The sequence below is a fragment of the Oncorhynchus tshawytscha genome, linkage group LG26 (genome assembly GCF_018296145.1).
Source record: "Oncorhynchus tshawytscha isolate Ot180627B linkage group LG26, Otsh_v2.0, whole genome shotgun sequence".
Lineage (NCBI taxonomy): Eukaryota > Metazoa > Chordata > Actinopteri > Salmoniformes > Salmonidae > Oncorhynchus > Oncorhynchus tshawytscha.
Genome location: NC_056454.1, coordinates 51,583,651 through 51,601,890, shown reverse-complemented (window position 1 = coordinate 51,601,890; position 18,240 = coordinate 51,583,651). Strand labels below are relative to the sequence as shown.

At 49.7% G+C, this 18,240-nt stretch overlaps 1 protein-coding gene across 1 annotated transcript in view; it reads right to left on the bottom strand.

Annotated features, from left to right (window-relative positions):
• The window catches only part of fer1l6 (fer-1 like family member 6), a 48,182-nt gene that overhangs the window by 3,200 nt on the left and 26,742 nt on the right, over positions 1 to 18,240 (bottom strand). Inside the window, exons 23-29 of the mRNA XM_042306814.1 lie at positions 18,027 to 18,197; positions 17,599 to 17,753; positions 14,088 to 14,230; positions 13,128 to 13,216; positions 9,563 to 9,661; positions 6,684 to 6,925; positions 5,897 to 6,054 (exon numbers count right to left, since the gene is read on the bottom strand). Coding sequence (XP_042162748.1) covers positions 5,897 to 6,054; positions 6,684 to 6,925; positions 9,563 to 9,661; positions 13,128 to 13,216; positions 14,088 to 14,230; positions 17,599 to 17,753; positions 18,027 to 18,197 — 1,057 coding nt within the window. The remainder of the gene's footprint in view (positions 1 to 5,896; positions 6,055 to 6,683; positions 6,926 to 9,562; positions 9,662 to 13,127; positions 13,217 to 14,087; positions 14,231 to 17,598; positions 17,754 to 18,026; positions 18,198 to 18,240) is intronic.

Here is an 18,240-nt window from a genome sequence, read left to right as displayed (position 1 = left end):
GCCCCTACCTCCTAGACAGTAGACACAACCCCTAGCCCCTACCTCCTAGACAGTAGACAACCCCCCTAGCCCCTACCTCCTAGACAGTAGACACAACCCCTAGCCCCTTCCTCCTAGACAGTAGACACAACCCCTAGCCCCTTCCTCCTAGACAGTAGACAACCCCTAGCCCCTACCTCCTAGACAGTAGACACAACCCCTAGCCCCTTCCTCCTAGACAGTAGACAACCCCTAGCCCCTACCTCCTAGACAGTAGACACAACCCCTAGCCCCTTCCTCCTAGACAGCAGACACAAACCCTAGCCCCTTCCTCATAGACAGTAGACAACCCCTAGCCCCTTCCTCCTAGACAGTAGACACAACCCCTAGCCCCTTCCTCCTAGACAGTAGACACAACCCCTAGCACCTTCCTCCTAGACAGTAGACACAACCCCTAGCCCCTAGATAGTAGACACAACCCCTAGCCCCTTCCTCCTAGACAGTAGACACCACCCCTAGCCCCTACCTCCTAGACAGTAGACACAACCCCTAGCCCCTAGACAGTAGACACAACCACTAGCCCCTTCCTCCTAGACAGTAGACACAACCACTAGCCCCTTCCTCCTAGACAGTAGACACAACCCCTAGCCCCTACCTCCTAGATAGTAGACAACCCCTAGCCCCTACCTCCTAGACAGTAGACACAACCCCTAGCCCCTACCTCCTAGACAGTAGACAACCCCTAGCCCCTACCTCCTAGACAGTAGACACAACCCCTAGCCCCTTCCTCCTAGACAGTAGACACAACCCCTAGCCCCTTCCTCCTAGACAGTAGACAACCCCTAGCCCCTACCTCCTAGACAGTAGACACAACCCCTAGCCCCTTCCTCCTAGACAGTAGACAACCCCTAGCCCCTACCTCCTAGACAGTAGACACAACCCCTAGCCCCTTCCTCCTAGACAGCAGACACAAACCCTAGCCCCTTCCTCATAGACAGTAGACACATCTCCTAGCCCCTTCCTCCTAGACAGTAGACACAACCCCTAGCCCCTTCCTCCTAGACAGTAGACAACCCCTAGTCCCTTCCTCCTAGACAGTAGACACAACTCCTAGCCCCTTCCTCCTAGACAGTAGACAACCCCTAGCCCCTTCCTCCTAGACAGTAGACACAACCACTAGCCCCTTACTCCTAGACTTAGACAACCCCTAGCCCCTTCCTCCTAGACAGTAGACACAACCCCTAGCCCCTTCCTCCTAGACAGTAGACAACCCCTAGCCCCTACCTTCTAGACAGCAGACACAACCCCTAGTCCCTAGACAGTAGGCAACCCATAGCCCCTACCTCCTAGACAGTAGACAACCCCTAGCCCCTTCCTCCTAGACAGTAGACACAACCCCTAGCCCCTTCCTCCTAGACAGTAGACACAACCCCTAGCCCCTTCCTCCTAGACAGTAGACAACCCCTAGCCCCTTCCTCCTAGACAGTAGACAACCCCTAGCCCCTACCTCCTAGACAGTAGACAACCCCAAGCCCCTACCTCCTAGACAGTAGACAACCCCTAGCCCCTACCTCCTAGACAGTAGACAACCCCTAGCCCCTACCTCCTAGACAGTAGACAACACCTAGCCCCTACCTCCTAGACAGTAGACAACCCATAGCCCCTTCCTCCTAGACAGTAGACACAACCCCTAGCCCCTTCCTCCTAGACAGTAGACAACCCCTAGCCCCTACCTTCTAGACAGCAGACACAACCCCTAGTCCCTAGACAGTAGACAACCCATAGCCCCTACCTCCTAGACAGTAGACAACCCCTAGCCCCTACCCCCTAGACACAACCCCTAGCCCCTTCCTCCTAGACAGTAGACACAACCCCTAGCCCCTTCCTCCTAGACAGTAGACAATCCCTTGCCCCTTCCCCCTAGACAGTAGACAACCCCTAGCCCCTACCTCCTAGACAGTAGACACAACCCCTAGCCCCTAGACAGTAGACACAACCCCTAGCCCCTAGACAGTAGACACAATCCCTAGCCCCTTCCTCCTAGACAGTAGACACAATCCCTAGCCCCTTCCTCCTAGACAGTAGACACAACCCCTAGACAGTAGACACAACCCCTAGCCCCTTCCTCCTAGACAGTAGACACAACCCCTAGCCCCTTCCTCCTAGACAGTAGACACAACCCCTAGCCCCTAGACAGTAGACACAACCCCTAGCTCCTACCTCCTAGACAGTAGACACAAACCCTAGCCCCTAGACAGTAGACACAACCCCTAACCCCTTCCTCCTAGACAGTAGACAAAATCCCTAGCCCCTTCCTCCTAGACAGTAGACACAACCCCTAGCCCCTTCCTCCTAGACAGTAGACACAACCCCTAGCCCCTTCCTCCTAGACAGTAGACACAACCCCTAGCCCCTTCCTCCTAGACAGTAGACACAACCCCTAGCCCCTTCCTCCTAGACAGTAGACAACCCCTAGCCCCTTCCTCCTAGACAGTAGACACAACCCCTAGCCCCTTCCTCCTAGACAGTAGACACAACCCCTAGTCCCTTCCTCCTAGACAGTAGACACAACCCCTAGCCCCTAGACAGTAGACACAACCACTAGCCCCTTCCTCCTAGACAGTAGACACAACCCCTAGCCCCTACCTCCTAGACAGTAGACACAACCCCTTTCCCCTTCCTCCTAGACAGTAGACACAACCCCTAGCCCCTTCCTCCTAGACAGTAGACAACCCCTAGCCCCTTCCTCCTAGACAGTAGACAACCCCTAGCCCCTTCCTCCTAGACAGTAGACACAACCCCTAGCCCCTTCCTCCTAGACAGTAGACACAACCCCTAGCCCCTTCCTCCTAGACAGTAGTCACAACCCCTAGCCCCTTCCTCCTAGACAGTAGACACAACCCCTAGCCCCTTCCTCCTAGACAGTAGACACAACCCCTAGCCCCTTCCTCCTAGACAGTAGACACAACCCCTAGCCCCTTCCTCCTAGACAGTAGACAACCCCTAACCCCTTCCTCCTAGACAGTAGACAACCCCTAGCCCCTTCCTCCTAGACAGTAGACACAACCCCTAGCCCCTACCTCCTAGACAGTAGACACAACCCCTAGCCCCTAGACAGTAGACACAACCACTAGCCCCTTCCTCCTAGACAGTAGACACAACCCCTAGCCCCTTCCTCCTAGACAGTAGACACAACCACTAGCCCCTTCCTCCTAGACAGTAGACACCACCCCTAGCCCCTTCCTCCTAGACAGTAGACACAACCCCTAGCCCCTTCCTCCTAGACAGTAGACCCACCCCTAGCCCCTTCCTCCTAGACAGTAGACACAACCCCTAGCCCCTACCTCCTAGATAGTAGACAACCCCTAGCCCCTACCTCCTAGACAGTAGACACAACCCCTAGCCCCTACCTCCTAGACAGTAGACAACCCCTAGCCCCTACCTCCTAGACAGTAGACACAACCCCTAGCCCCTTCCTCCTAGACAGTAGACACAACCCCTAGCCCCTTCCTCCTAGACAGTAGACAACCCCTAGCCCCTACCTCCTAGACAGTAGACACAACCCCTAGCCCCTTCCTCCTAGACAGTAGACAACCCCTAGCCCCTACCTCCTAGACAGTAGACACAACCCCTAGCCCCTTCCTCCTAGACAGCAGACACAAACCCTAGCCCCTTCCTCATAGACAGTAGACAACCCCTAGCCCCTTCCTCCTAGACAGTAGACACAACCCCTAGCCCCTTCCTCCTAGACAGTAGACACAACCCCTAGCACCTTCCTCCTAGACAGTAGACACAACCCCTAGCCCCTAGATAGTAGACACAACCCCTAGCCCCTTCCTCCTAGACAGTAGACACCACCCCTAGCCCCTACCTCCTAGACAGTAGACACAACCCCTAGCCCCTAGACAGTAGACACAACCACTAGCCCCTTCCTCCTAGACAGTAGACACAACCACTAGCCCCTTCCTCCTAGACAGTAGACACAACCCCTAGCCCCTACCTCCTAGATAGTAGACAACCCCTAGCCCCTACCTCCTAGACAGTAGACACAACCCCTAGCCCCTACCTCCTAGACAGTAGACAACCCCTAGCCCCTACCTCCTAGACAGTAGACACAACCCCTAGCCCCTTCCTCCTAGACAGTAGACACAACCCCTAGCCCCTTCCTCCTAGACAGTAGACAACCCCTAGCCCCTACCTCCTAGACAGTAGACACAACCCCTAGCCCCTTCCTCCTAGACAGTAGACAACCCCTAGCCCCTACCTCCTAGACAGTAGACACAACCCCTAGCCCCTTCCTCCTAGACAGCAGACACAAACCCTAGCCCCTTCCTCATAGACAGTAGACACATCTCCTAGCCCCTTCCTCCTAGACAGTAGACACAACCCCTAGCCCCTTCCTCCTAGACAGTAGACAACCCCTAGTCCCTTCCTCCTAGACAGTAGACACAACTCCTAGCCCCTTCCTCCTAGACAGTAGACAACCCCTAGCCCCTTCCTCCTAGACAGTAGACACAACCACTAGCCCCTTACTCCTAGACTTAGACAACCCCTAGCCCCTTCCTCCTAGACAGTAGACACAACCCCTAGCCCCTTCCTCCTAGACAGTAGACAACCCCTAGCCCCTACCTTCTAGACAGCAGACACAACCCCTAGTCCCTAGACAGTAGGCAACCCATAGCCCCTACCTCCTAGACAGTAGACAACCCCTAGCCCCTTCCTCCTAGACAGTAGACACAACCCCTAGCCCCTTCCTCCTAGACAGTAGACACAACCCCTAGCCCCTTCCTCCTAGACAGTAGACAACCCCTAGCCCCTTCCTCCTAGACAGTAGACAACCCCTAGCCCCTACCTCCTAGACAGTAGACAACCCCAAGCCCCTACCTCCTAGACAGTAGACAACCCCTAGCCCCTACCTCCTAGACAGTAGACAACCCCTAGCCCCTACCTCCTAGACAGTAGACAACACCTAGCCCCTACCTCCTAGACAGTAGACAACCCATAGCCCCTTCCTCCTAGACAGTAGACACAACCCCTAGCCCCTTCCTCCTAGACAGTAGACAACCCCTAGCCCCTACCTTCTAGACAGCAGACACAACCCCTAGTCCCTAGACAGTAGACAACCCATAGCCCCTACCTCCTAGACAGTAGACAACCCCTAGCCCCTACCCCTAGACACAACCCCTAGCCCCTTCCTCCTAGACAGTAGACACAACCCCTAGCCCCTTCCTCCTAGACAGTAGACAATCCCTTGCCCCTTCCCCTAGACAGTAGACAACCCCTAGCCCCTACCTCCTAGACAGTAGACAACCCCTAGCCCCTACCTCCTAGACAGTAGACAACCCCTAGCCCCTACCTCCTTGACAGTAGACAACCCCTAGCCCCTTCCTCCTAGACAGTAGACAAACCCTAGCCCCTACCTCCTAGACAGTAGACAACCCCTAGCCCCTACCTCCTAGACAGTAGACAACCCCTAGCCCCTACCTCCTAGACAGTAGACAACCCCTAGCCCCTACCTCCTAGACAGTAGACAACCCCTAGCCCCTACCTCCTAGACAGTAGACAACCCCTAGCCCCTACCTCCTAGACAGTAGACAACCCCTAGCCCCTACCTCCTAGACAGTAGACAGACATTTTAGTTAGTTGGATAGTTGTAAGCAATTTGGTGGAAGCTCTTGTCTTGTCCTGTGCTAGGTGAAATTGTCATCATATTGCTTACACCTATTCAATCCTCGCAGAAGTGTCCCGGGGGGTTAAAGGGGGGCTACAGGTTGACTTGTGAGTTTGTCTGCGTCCCGCACGACCATTCGAACACCATTGGGTTCTGGTCAAAATGTGGTGTACTATATAATAGGGTAGCCATTAGGGCAAGCAGCCTCGTTGTCATCAGAGTAACGGTGTTGAATGGTATTAGTACCGTGAGTTCCCCAGCCTTGACAAAGGGCCACCAGCCCCTGGACCTCTTCTGTTGGAAGATGGAGATCGTCTCTACGCTGTCCATCAGCATGTCCATCTTGCAGGCCTTGGCTGACTTGGCCCCGCGAGGAAATCCATGTAAGTCCAGCTCTACTGTACCTGAGAACAGAGAAACGTCCATCTTAACTCTCGTTTCATTCGTACAGGAAGTATGAGAACAGAGAAACGTCCATCTTAACTCTCGATTCATTCGTACAGGAAGTATGAGAACAGAGAAACGTCCATCTTAACTCTCGTTTCATTCGTACAGGAAGTATGAGAACAGAGAAACGTCCATCTTAACTCTCGATTCATTCGTACAGGAAGTATGAGAACAGAGAAACGTCCATCTTAACTCTTGTTTCACACATACAGTGTTAATGGGAAAATAAACGTGCTGGGTTGGGATGTGATTTCCCTGATTAATCAGCAATACCTGATCGTGATCATTGATCGGGGCGGCAGGGTAGCCTAGTGGTTAGAGATGTTGGACTAGTAACCGAAAGGTTGCAAGTTCGAAACCCCGAGCTGACAAAGTTACAAATCTGTCGTTCTGCCCCTGAACAGGCAGTTAACCCACTGTTCCTAGGCCGTCATTGAAAATAAGAATTTGTTCTTAACTGACTTGCCTAGTAAAATAAAGGTAAAATAAAATAAATAAAAATAAACCTAAATAAAACTTCCTCCCATTGACTACTGTCTTTACAGCCCAGGGAAAGGAGTCAAACCAGAGTCTCTTTCTCTCTTACCCAAGAAATCATCAGACGACAGCCTGTCAAAGTCCCAGACCTGCATCACCAACATGGCCGGTAGCTTCTGCTCTGTCTTGTCCAGGGAGAAGATGCTCCCCCTCTTACTGACTACCACCACCTTCTCGGCAGGCAGGTAGTTAAAGGGGAACACCAGGCGCCAGTTGAAGTTACCCTCCCCAGTCAGAGAGTTGTAGTGAACATCAGTCTCCTGGCGATCGTCCTCAAAGCCCTTAAGCCACCTGAAAAAAGGATACAATTATACAAATATAATTTTCGGAGTATTGAGTGAGAGAGGATGACAGTGGAGAAAGATAGAGAGGATGACAGTATAGGATGACAGTAGAGAAAGATAGAGAGGATGACAGTAGAGAAAGATAGAGAAGATGACAGTAGAGGATGACAATAGAGAAAGATAGAGGATGACAGTAGAGAAAGATAGAGAGGATGACAGTAGAGAAAGATAGAGAGGATGGCAGTAGAGAAAGATAGAGAGGATGGCGATAGAGAGGAGTGACAGTAGAGAAAGATAGAGGATGACTGTAGAGAAAGATAGAGAGGATGACAGTGGAGAAAGATAGAGGATGACAGTAGAGAAAGATAGAGAGGATGACAGTGGAGAAAGATAGAGAGGATGGCGATAGAGAGGAGTGACAGTAGAGAAAGGTATAGAGGATGACAGTAGAGAAAGATAGAGAGGATGGCAGTAGAGAAAGATAGAGAGGATGGCAGTAGAGAAAGTTAGAGAGGAGTGACAGAGAAAGATAGAGGATGACAGTAGAGAAAGATAGAGAGGATGACAGTAGAGAAAGATATAGAGGATGACGGTAGAGAAAGATATAGAGGATGACGGTAGAGAAAGATATAGAGGATGACAGTGGAGAAAGATATAGAGGATGACAGTGGAGAAAGATATAGAGAATGACAGTAGAGAAAGATATAGAGGATGACAGTGGAGAAAGATATAGAGGATGACGGTAGAGAAAGATATAGAGGATGACAGTGGAGAAAGATATAGAGAATGACAGTAGAGAAAGATATAGAGGATGACAGTGGAGAAAGATAGAGGGGATGACAGTGGGGAAAGATAGAGAGGATGACAGTATAGGATGACAGTAGAGAAAGATAGAGAGGATGACAGTAGAGAAAGATAGAGAAGATGACAGTAGAGGATGACAATAGAGAAAGATAGAGGATGACAGTAGAGAAAGATAGAGAGGATGACAGTAGAGAAAGATAGAGAGGATGGCAGTAGAGAAAGATAGAGAGGATGGCGATAGAGAGGAGTGACAGTAGAGAAAGATAGAGGATGACTGTAGAGAAAGATAGAGAGGATGACAGTGGAGAAAGATAGAGGATGACAGTAGAGAAAGATAGAGAGGATGACAGTGGAGAAAGATAGAGAGGATGGCAGTAGAGAAAGATAGAGAGGATGGCGATAGAGAGGAGTGACAGTAGAGAAAGGTATAGAGGATGACAGTAGAGAAAGATAGAGAGGATGGCAGTAGAGAAAGATAGAGAGGAGTGACAGAGAAAGATAGAGGATGACAGTAGAGAAAGATAGAGAGGATGACAGTAGAGAAAGATATAGAGGATGACGGTAGAGAAAGATATAGAGGATGACGGTAGAGAAAGATATAGAGGATGACAGAGAAAGATAGAGGATGGCAGTAGAGAAAGATAGAGAGGATGGCAGTAGAGAAAGATAGAGAGGAGTGACAGAGAAAGATAGAGGATGACAGTAGAGAAAGATAGAGAGGATGACAGTAGAGAAAGATATAGAGGATGACGGTAGAGAAAGATATAGAGGATGACGGTAGAGAAAGATATAGAGGATGACAGTGGAGAAAGATATAGAGGATGACAGTGGAGAAAGATAGAGGGGATGACAGCGGAGAAAGATAGAGAGGATGACAGTGGAGAAAGATAGAGAGGATGACAGTGGAGAAAGATATAGAGAATGACAGTAGAGAAAGATATAGAGGATGACGGTAGAGAAAGATATAGAGGATGACAGTAGAGAAAGATATATGGAGGATGACAGTAGGGAAAGATATAGAGAATGACAGTAGAGAAAGATATAGAGAATGACAGAGAAAGATAGAGGGGATGACAGTGGAGAAAGATGGGGGGGGGATGACAGTGGAGAAAGATAGAGAGGATGACAGTGGAGAAAGATAGAGAGGATGTCAGTGGAGAAAGATAGAGAGGACGACAGTAGAGAAAGATGGGGGATGACAGTGGAGAAGGATATATTGAGGATGACAGTGGAGAAAGATATATAGAGGATGACAGTGGAGAAGGATATATTGAGGATGACAGTGGAGAAAGATGGGGGATGACAGTGGAGAAAGATAGAGAGGATAACAGTGGAGAAAGATGGGGGGGTGACAGAAAAATATATAGAGGACGACAGTAGAGAAATATATAGAGGGTGACAGTGGTGAAAGTAGGCCGGATTCGGACCTGTGCTGACACCCTAGACCTGTGTGCCCTAGACCTGTGTGCCCTAGACCTGTGTGCCCTAGACCTGTGTGCCCTAGACCTGTGTGCCCTAGACCTGTGTGCCCTAGACCTGTGTGCCCTAGACCTGTGTGCCCTAGACCTGTGTGCCCTAGACCTGTGTGCCCCTAGACCTGTGTGCCCCTAGACCTGTGTGCCCCTAGACCTGTGTGCCCCTAGACCTGTGTGCCCCTAGACCTGTGTGCCCCTAGACCTGTGTGCCCCTAGACCTGTGTGCCCCTAGACCTGTGTGCCCCTAGGTCCATCAAGGTCCTTTTCAGAAGCCTGATCTTCAGGGATGAGCTGAATGTAATCTATAATCATCAATGTCTGTCTTTATATTGGATGCGTTTTGAAACCACTGTCGCTCCACTCACCCTTTAACGTAGATGTCACTAGACTGTGTTCCTGTGAGGATGTTAGTGTCCTCCAGAATCACATCTTCAGTGTTCCAGATGATGATTCTCAACTCAAACCTTCACAGGACCAACAATCAATCAATCAACTCATACCTTCACAGGACCAACAATCAATCAATCAACTCATACCTTCACAGGACCAACAATCAATCAATCAACTCATACCTTCACAGGATCAACAATCAATCAACTCATACCTTCACAGGACCAACAATCAATCAACTCATACCTTCACAGGATCAACAATCAATCAACTCATACCTTCACAGGACCAACAATTTTATTGAACTGGCCTGGTGTATATTGGTCTTGTATTGAACTAGCCTGGTTTGAGGTATATTGGTATTGTATTGAACTGGCCTGGTTTGAAGTACACTGCTCCAAAAAATAAAGGGAACACTTAAACAACACAATGTAACTCCAAGTCAATCACACTTCTGTGAAATCAAACTGTCCACTTAGGAAGCAACACTGATTGACAATAAATTTCACATGCTGTTGTGCAAATGGAATAGACAACAGGTGGAAATTATAGGCAATTAGCAAGACACCCCCAATAAAGGAGTGGTTCTGCAGGTGGGGACCACAGACCACTTCTCAGTTCCTATGCTTCCTGGCTGATGTTTTGGTCACTTTTGAATGATGGCGGTGCTTTCACTCTAGTGGTAGCATGAGACGGAGTCTACGACCCACACAAGTGGCTCAGGTAGTGCAGCTCATCCAGGATGGCACATCAATGCGAGCTGTGGCAAGAAGGTTTGCTGTGTCTGTCAGCGTAGTGTCCAGAGCATGGAGGCGCTACCAGGAGACAGGCCAGTACATCAGGAGACGTGGAGGAGGCCGTAGGAGCAACAACCCAGCAGCAGGACCGCTACCTCCGCCTTTGTGCAAGGAGGAGCAGGAGGAGCACTGCCAGAGCCCTGCAAAATGACCTCCAGCAGGCCACAAATGTGCATGTGTTTGCTCAAACGGTCAGAAACAGACTCCATGAGGGTGGTATGAGGGCCCGACGTCCACAGGTGGGGGGTTGTGCTTACAGCCCAACACCGTGCAGGACGTTTTTCATTTGCCAGAGAACACCAAGGTTGGCAAATTCGCCACTGGCGCCCTGTGCTCTTCACAGATGAAAGCAGGTTCACACTGAGCACATGTGACAGACTTGACAGTCTGGAGACGCCATGGAGAACGTTCTGCTGCCTGCAACATCCTCCAGCATGACCGGTTTGGCGGTGGGTCAGTCATGGTGTGGGGTGGCATTTCTTTGGGGGGCCGCACAGCCCTCCATGTGCTCGCCAGAGGTAGCCTGACTGCCATTAGGTACCGAGATGAGATCCTCAGACCCCTTGTGAGACCATATGCTGGTGCGGTTGGCCCTGGGTTCCTCCTAATGCAAGACAATGCTAGACCTCATGTGGCTGGAGTGTGTCAGCAGTTCCTGCAAGAGGAAGGCATTGATGCTATGGACTGGCCCGCCCGTTCCCCAGACCTGAATCCAATTGAGCACATCTGGGACATCATGTCTCGCTCCATCCACCAACGCCACGTTGCACCACAGACTGTCGAGGAGTTGGCAGATGCTTTAGTCCAGGTCTGGGAGGAGATCCCTCAGGAGACCATCTGCCACTTCATTAGGAGCATGCCCAGGTGTTGTAGGGAGGTCATACAGGCACGTGGAGGCCACACACACTACTGAGCCTCATTTTGACTTGTTTTAAGGACATTACATCAAAGTTGGATCAGCCTGTAGTGTGGTTTTCCACTTTAATTTTGAGTGTGACTCCAAATCCAGACCTCCATGGGTTGATACATTTGATTTCCATTGATAATTTTTGTGTGATTTTTTTGTCAGCACATTCAACTATGTAAAGAAAAAAGTTTGAGGTATATTGGTCTTGTATTGAACTGGCCTGGTGTATATTGGTCTTGTATTGAACTGGCCTGGTTTGAGGTATATTGGTCTTGTATTGACCTGGCCTGGTGTATATTGGTCTTGTATTGAACTGGCCTGGTTTGAGGTATATTGGCCGTGTATTGAACTGGCCTGGTGTATATTGGTCTTGTATTGAACTGGCCTGGTTTGAGGTATATTGGTCTTGTATTGACCTGGTCTGATGTATATTGGTCTTGTATTGAACTGGCCTGGTGTATATTGGTCTTGTATTGACCTGGTCTGGTGTGTATTGGTCTTGTATTGAACTGGGCTGGTGTATATTGGTCTTGTATTGAACTGGCCTGGTGTGTATTGGTCTTGTATTGACCTGGTCTGATGTATATTGGTCTTGTATTGAACTGGGCTGGTGTATATTGGTCTTGTATTGAACTGGGCTGGTGTATATTGGTCTTGTATTGACCTGGTCTGATGTATATTGGTCTTGTATTGACCTGGTCTGGTGTGTATTGGTCTTGTATTGAACTGGGCTGGTGTATATTGGTCTTGTATTGAACTGGGCTGGTGTATATTGGTCTTGTATTGACCTGGTCTGATGTATATTGGTCTTGTATTGACCTGGTCTGGTGTGTATTGGTCTTGTATTGAACTGGGCTGGTGTATATTGGTCTTGTATTGAACTGGCCTGGTGTATATTGGTCTTGTATTGACCTGGGCTGGTGTATATTGGTCTTGTATTGACCTGGGCTGGTGTATATTGGTCTTGTATTGAACTGGGCTGGTGTATATTGGTCTTGTATTGACCTGGTCTGGTGTATATTGGTCTTGTATTGAACTGGCCTGGTGTATATTGGTCTTGTATTGAACTGGCCTGGTGTATATTGGTCTTGTATTGAACTGGCCTGGTGTATATTGGTCTTGTATTGAACTGGCCTGGTGTATATTGGTCTTGTATTGAACTGGCCTGGTGTGTATTGGTCTTGTATTGAACTGGCCTGGTGTATATTGGTCTTGTATTGAACTGGCCTGGTGTGTATTGGTCTTGTATTGACCTGGGCTGGTGTGTATTGGTCTTGTATTGAACTGGGCTGGTGTATATTGGTCTTGTATTGACCTGGGCTGGTGTATATTGGTCTTGTATTGAACTGGCCTGGTGTGTATTGGTCTTTTATTGGGTTCTATCTGGCGTATATTGGTCTTGTATTGAACTGGCCTGGTGTGTATTGGTCTTTTATTGGGTTCTATCTGGCGTATATTGGTCTTGTATTGAACTGGCCTGGTGTATATTGGTCTTGTATTGACCTGGGCTGGTGTATATTGGTCTTGTATTGAACTGGGCTGGTGTATATTGGTCTTGTATTGGGTTCTATCTGGTGTGTATTGGTCTTGTATTGGGTTCTATCTGGTGTGTATTGGTCTTGTATTGGGTTCTATCTGGTGTGTATTGGTCTTGTATTGAACTGGCCTGGTGTGTATTGGTCTTGTATTGGGTTCTATCTGGTGTGTATTGGTCTTGTATTGACCTGGGCTGGTGTATATTGGTCTTGTATTGAACTGGGCTGGTGTATATTGGTCTTGTATTGGATTCTATCTGGCGTATAGCTGACCTGGTGATACAGAGTGTCGAAGCCTTACCCTTTAGGTTTACGAGGGGAGATGTCCACAGAGGGGCGTGGGTGGGGCATATCCATGGGGAACATGTCCACCCACATCTGGAGCTGGCCCTGAACCACACACACACACACACACACACACACACAGGGACACACACACAGGGACACACACGGGAACACACACACACACAGGGAGACACACACACGGGGACACACACGGGGACACACACACACACATACACACACACATACACACACACACACACACACACACACACACACACACACACACACACACACACACACGGACACACACGGACACACACGGGGACACACACACACGGGGACACACACACACAGGGACACACACAGGGACACACACACACGGGAACACACACACACACAGGGAGACACACACACGGGGACACACACGGGGACACACACACACACATACACACACACATACACACACACACACACACACACACACACACACACACACACGGACACACACGGACACACGGGGACACACACACGGGGACACACACACGGGGACACACACACACACGGGGACACACACACACAGGGACACACACACACACACACACACACACGGACACACACGGACACACACGGGGACACACACACGGGGACACACACACACACGGACACACACACAGGGACACACACAGGGACACACACACACACAGGGACACACACACGGACACACACGGGGACACACACACACGGGGACACACACACACACGGACACACACACACGGACACACACGGACACACACGGGGACACACACACACGGGGACACACACACACGGGGACACACACACACACGGACACACACACAGGGACACACACAGGGACACACACACACACACACACACACACACTTGTGAAGTTGAACAAATTGCATAATATCTTTTTTTTAAAGTCAAGTGGTTATTTTGATAGGAGATGTATTATCACCTGGTCCATGCCAGGCCTGGCCTTGTTGTACAGAGTCCGTGTCTCGATGTGCTCTGGGACAAGTCTACACCCCACCCCTGGAATCTCAGTCCATCTGTGAAGGATCTTCAGAGCCAGATGTTCGTAGGATTCCACCGTCTGCTCTGTACACAGCAGCAAATAATAATCAGTACCTTATTGGATGGAATTACACCTGTCACTGTGACTAGATGCTGTCGTTGCCTGTCACTGTGACTCGATACAGTCTTTGCCTGTCACTGTGACTCGATGCTGTCGTTGCCTGTCACTGTGACTCGATGCTGTCGTTGCCTGTCACTGTGACTCGATACAGTCGTTGCCTGTCACTGTGACTCGATGCTGTCGTTGCCTGTCACTGTGACTCGATGCTGTCGTTGCCTGTCACTGTGACTCGATGCAGTCGTTGCCTGTCACTGTGACTCGATGCTGTCGTTGCCTGTCACTGTGACTCGATGCTGTCGTTGCCTGTCACTGTGACTCGATGCTGTCGTTGCCTGTCACTGTGACTCGATACAGTCATTGCCTGTCACTGTGACTCGATGCTGTCGTTGCCTGTCACTGTGACTAGATGCAGTCGTTGCCTGTCACTGTGACTCGATGCTGTTGTTGCCTGTCACTGTGACTCGATACAGTCGTTGCCTGTCACTGTGACTCGATGCAGTCATTGCCTGTCACTGTGACTCGATGCTGTCGTTGCCTGTCACTGTGACTCGATACAGTCTTTGCCTGTCACTGTGACTCGATGCTGTCGTTGCCTGTCACTGTGACTCGATGCAGTCGTTGCCTGTCACTGTGACTGATGCAGTCATTGCCTGTCACTGTGACTCGATGCTGTCGTTGCCTGTCACTGTGACTCGATACAGTCTTTGCCTGTCACTGTGACTCGATGCTGTTGTTGCCTGTCACTGTGATGTGATGCTGTCGTTGCCTGTCACTGTGACTCGATGCTGTCTTTGCCTGTCACTGTGACTCGATGCAGTCGTTGCCTGTCACTGTGACTTGATGCTACAGTCGTTGCCTGTCACTGTGACTAGATGCTGTAGTCGCCTGTCACTGTGACTAGATGCTGTCGTTGCCTGTCACTGTGATGTGATACAGTCGTTGCCTGTCACTGTGACTAGATGCTGTCGTTGCCTGTCACTGTGACTCGATACAGTCGTTGCCTGTCACTGTGACTCGATACAGTCTTTGCCTGTCACTGTGATGTGATGCAGTCTTTGCCTGTCACTGTGACTAGATGCTGTCGTTGCCTGTCACTGTGACTCGATACAGTCTTTGCCTGTCACTGTGACTAGATGCAGTCGTTGCCTGTCACTGTGATGTGATGCAGTCTTTGCCTGTCACTGTGACTCGATGCTGTCGTTGCCTGTCACTGACTCGATACAGTCTTTGCCTGTCACTGTGACTAGATGCTGTCGTTGCCTGTCACTGTGATGTGATGCAGTCTTTGCCTGTCACTGTGACTATATGCTGTCGTTGCCTGTCACTGTGACTCGATACAGTCTTTGCCTGTCACTGTGACTCGATACAGTCTTTGCCTGTCACTGTGACTAGATGCTGTCGTTGCCTGTCACTGTGATGTGATACAGTCTTTGCCTGTCACTGTGACTCGATACAATCTTTGCCTGTCACTGACTCGATACAGTCTTTGCCTGTCACTGTGACTAGATGCTGTCGTTGCCTGTCACTGTGACTTGATGCTGTCATTGCCTGTCACTGTGACTAGATGCTGTCGTTGCCTGTCACTGTGACTCGATACAGTCATTGCCTGTCACTGTGACTAGATGCTGTCGTTGCCTGTCACTGTGACTCGATACAGTCGTTGCCTGTCACTGTGACTAGATGCTGTCGTTGCCTGTCACTGTGACTCGATACAGTCTTTGCCTGTCACTGTGACTAGATGCTGTCGTTGCCTGTCACTGTGATGATACAGTCTTTGCCTGATGACAGTCTTTGCCTGTCACTGTGACTCGATACAGTCTGTTGTGACCTGTCACTGTGACTAGATGCTGTCGTTGCCTGTCACTGTGACTCGATACAGTCGTTGCCTGTCACTGTGACTCGATACAGTCTTTGCCTGTCACTGTGACTCGATACAGTCTTTGCCTGTCACTGTGACTAGATGCTGTCGTTGCCTGTCACTGTGATGTGATACAGTCTTTGCCTGTCACTGTGACTCGATACAGTCTTTGCCTGTCACTGTGACTAGATGCTGTCGTTGCCTGTCACTGTGACTTGATGCTGTCATTGCCTGTCACTGTGACTAGATGCTGTCGTTGCCTGTCACTGTGACTCGATACAGTCATTGCCTGTCACTGTGACTCGATACAGTCGTTGCCTGTCACTGACTCGATACAGTCTTTGCCTGTCACTGTGACTAGATGCTGTCGTTGCCTGTCACTGTGACTCGATACAGTCGTTGCCTGTCACTGTGACTCGATACAGTCGTTGCCTGTCACTGTGATGTGATGCAGTCTTTGCCTGTCACTGTGACTATATGCTGTCGTTGCCTGTCACTGTGACTCGATACAGTCGTTGCCTGTCACTGTGACTCGATACAGTCTTTGCCTGTCACTGTGACTCGATACAGTCTTTGCCTGTCACTGTGACTAGATGCTGTCGTTGCCTGTCACTGTGATGTGATACAGTCTTCGCCTGTCACTGTGACTCGATACAGTCTTTGCCTGTCACTGTGACTAGATGCTGTCGTTGCCTGTCACTGTGACTTGATGCTGTCATTGCCTGTCACTGTGACTAGATGCTGTCGTTGCCTGTCACTGTGATGTGATGCAGTCTTTGCCTGTCACTGACTCGATACAGTCGTTGCCTGTCACTGTGACTAGATGCTGTCGTTGCCTGTCACTGTGACTCGATACAGTCTTTGCCTGTCACTGTGACTAGATGCTGTCATTGCCTGTCACTGTGACTAGATGCTGTCGTTGCCTGTCACTGTGACTAGATGCTGTCGTTGCCTGTCACTGTGATGTGATGCAGTCTTTGCCTGTCACTGTGATGTGATACAGTCTTTGCCTGTCACTGTGACTAGATACAGTCTTTGCCTGTCACTGTGACTAGATGCTGTCGTTGCCTGTCACTGTGATGTGATGCAGTCTTTGCCTGCCACTGTGATGTAATACAGTCTTTGCCTGTCACTGTGACTAGATACAGTCTTTACCTGTCACTGTGACTAGATGCTGTCATTGCCTGTCACTGTGACTAGATGCTGTCGTTGCCTGTCACTCTGACTCGATACAGTCGTTGCCTGTCACTAGATGCTGTCGTTGCATGTCACTGTGACTAGATGCTGTCGTTGCCTGTCACTGTGACTAGATGCTGTCGTTGCATGTCACTGTGACTAGATGCTGTCGTTGCCTGCCACTGTGACTAGATGCTGTCGTTGCATGTCACTGTGACTAGATGCTGTCGTTGCCTTCATTTTCAGGTCGTTATTTTAATTGGTTTATATATATACTGTATAAACTAAGTTAAATACCTTCATCCATAAACAGTGTTTTCCCAGCGAAGACATTGCCCCCGATGGTGATTTTTCCGGGTCTGAAGTAGGGTCCATCTAGCCTGTTCTCCTTACAGAGCGTAGTCAACAGCTCAGATGGCTTGGTGGAGTCTCTCCAGGCGTTATAACCATCACTAAGACACGTGGATAACATGTTATAACAGCATCATGACATGGTTATGAACATGACATAATGAACGTCTTAGTAACTCTGACAGCTTGGTGGAGTCTCTCCAGGCGTTATAACCATCACTAAGACACATGGATAACATGTTATAACAGCATCATGACATGGTTATGAACATGACATAATGAATGTCTTAGTGGTTATGAACATGACATAAGAGTAAGGCAGAAAGAAGAGACCCAAACCCAGGTTGGTGAAGAAGAAGAAGGTGCTTCCTCACATGCTGTACTCAGTGGGTAGGCCGCAGGTGGCCCGGTGTCGGCTGTAGAAGCGGTTCTCCAGATCTATGCACGTCTCCCCGATCAGATCGTCAGTCCCGATGGTGTCGTGGTCATAGATCAGAGTAGTCAGCAGGGAGTCTTTAGGAAACGTAGCCTGGATCTCAAAGGACCTGTTGGGAACATTTAAAAAAAATAGTATATAATCCTTTCTGG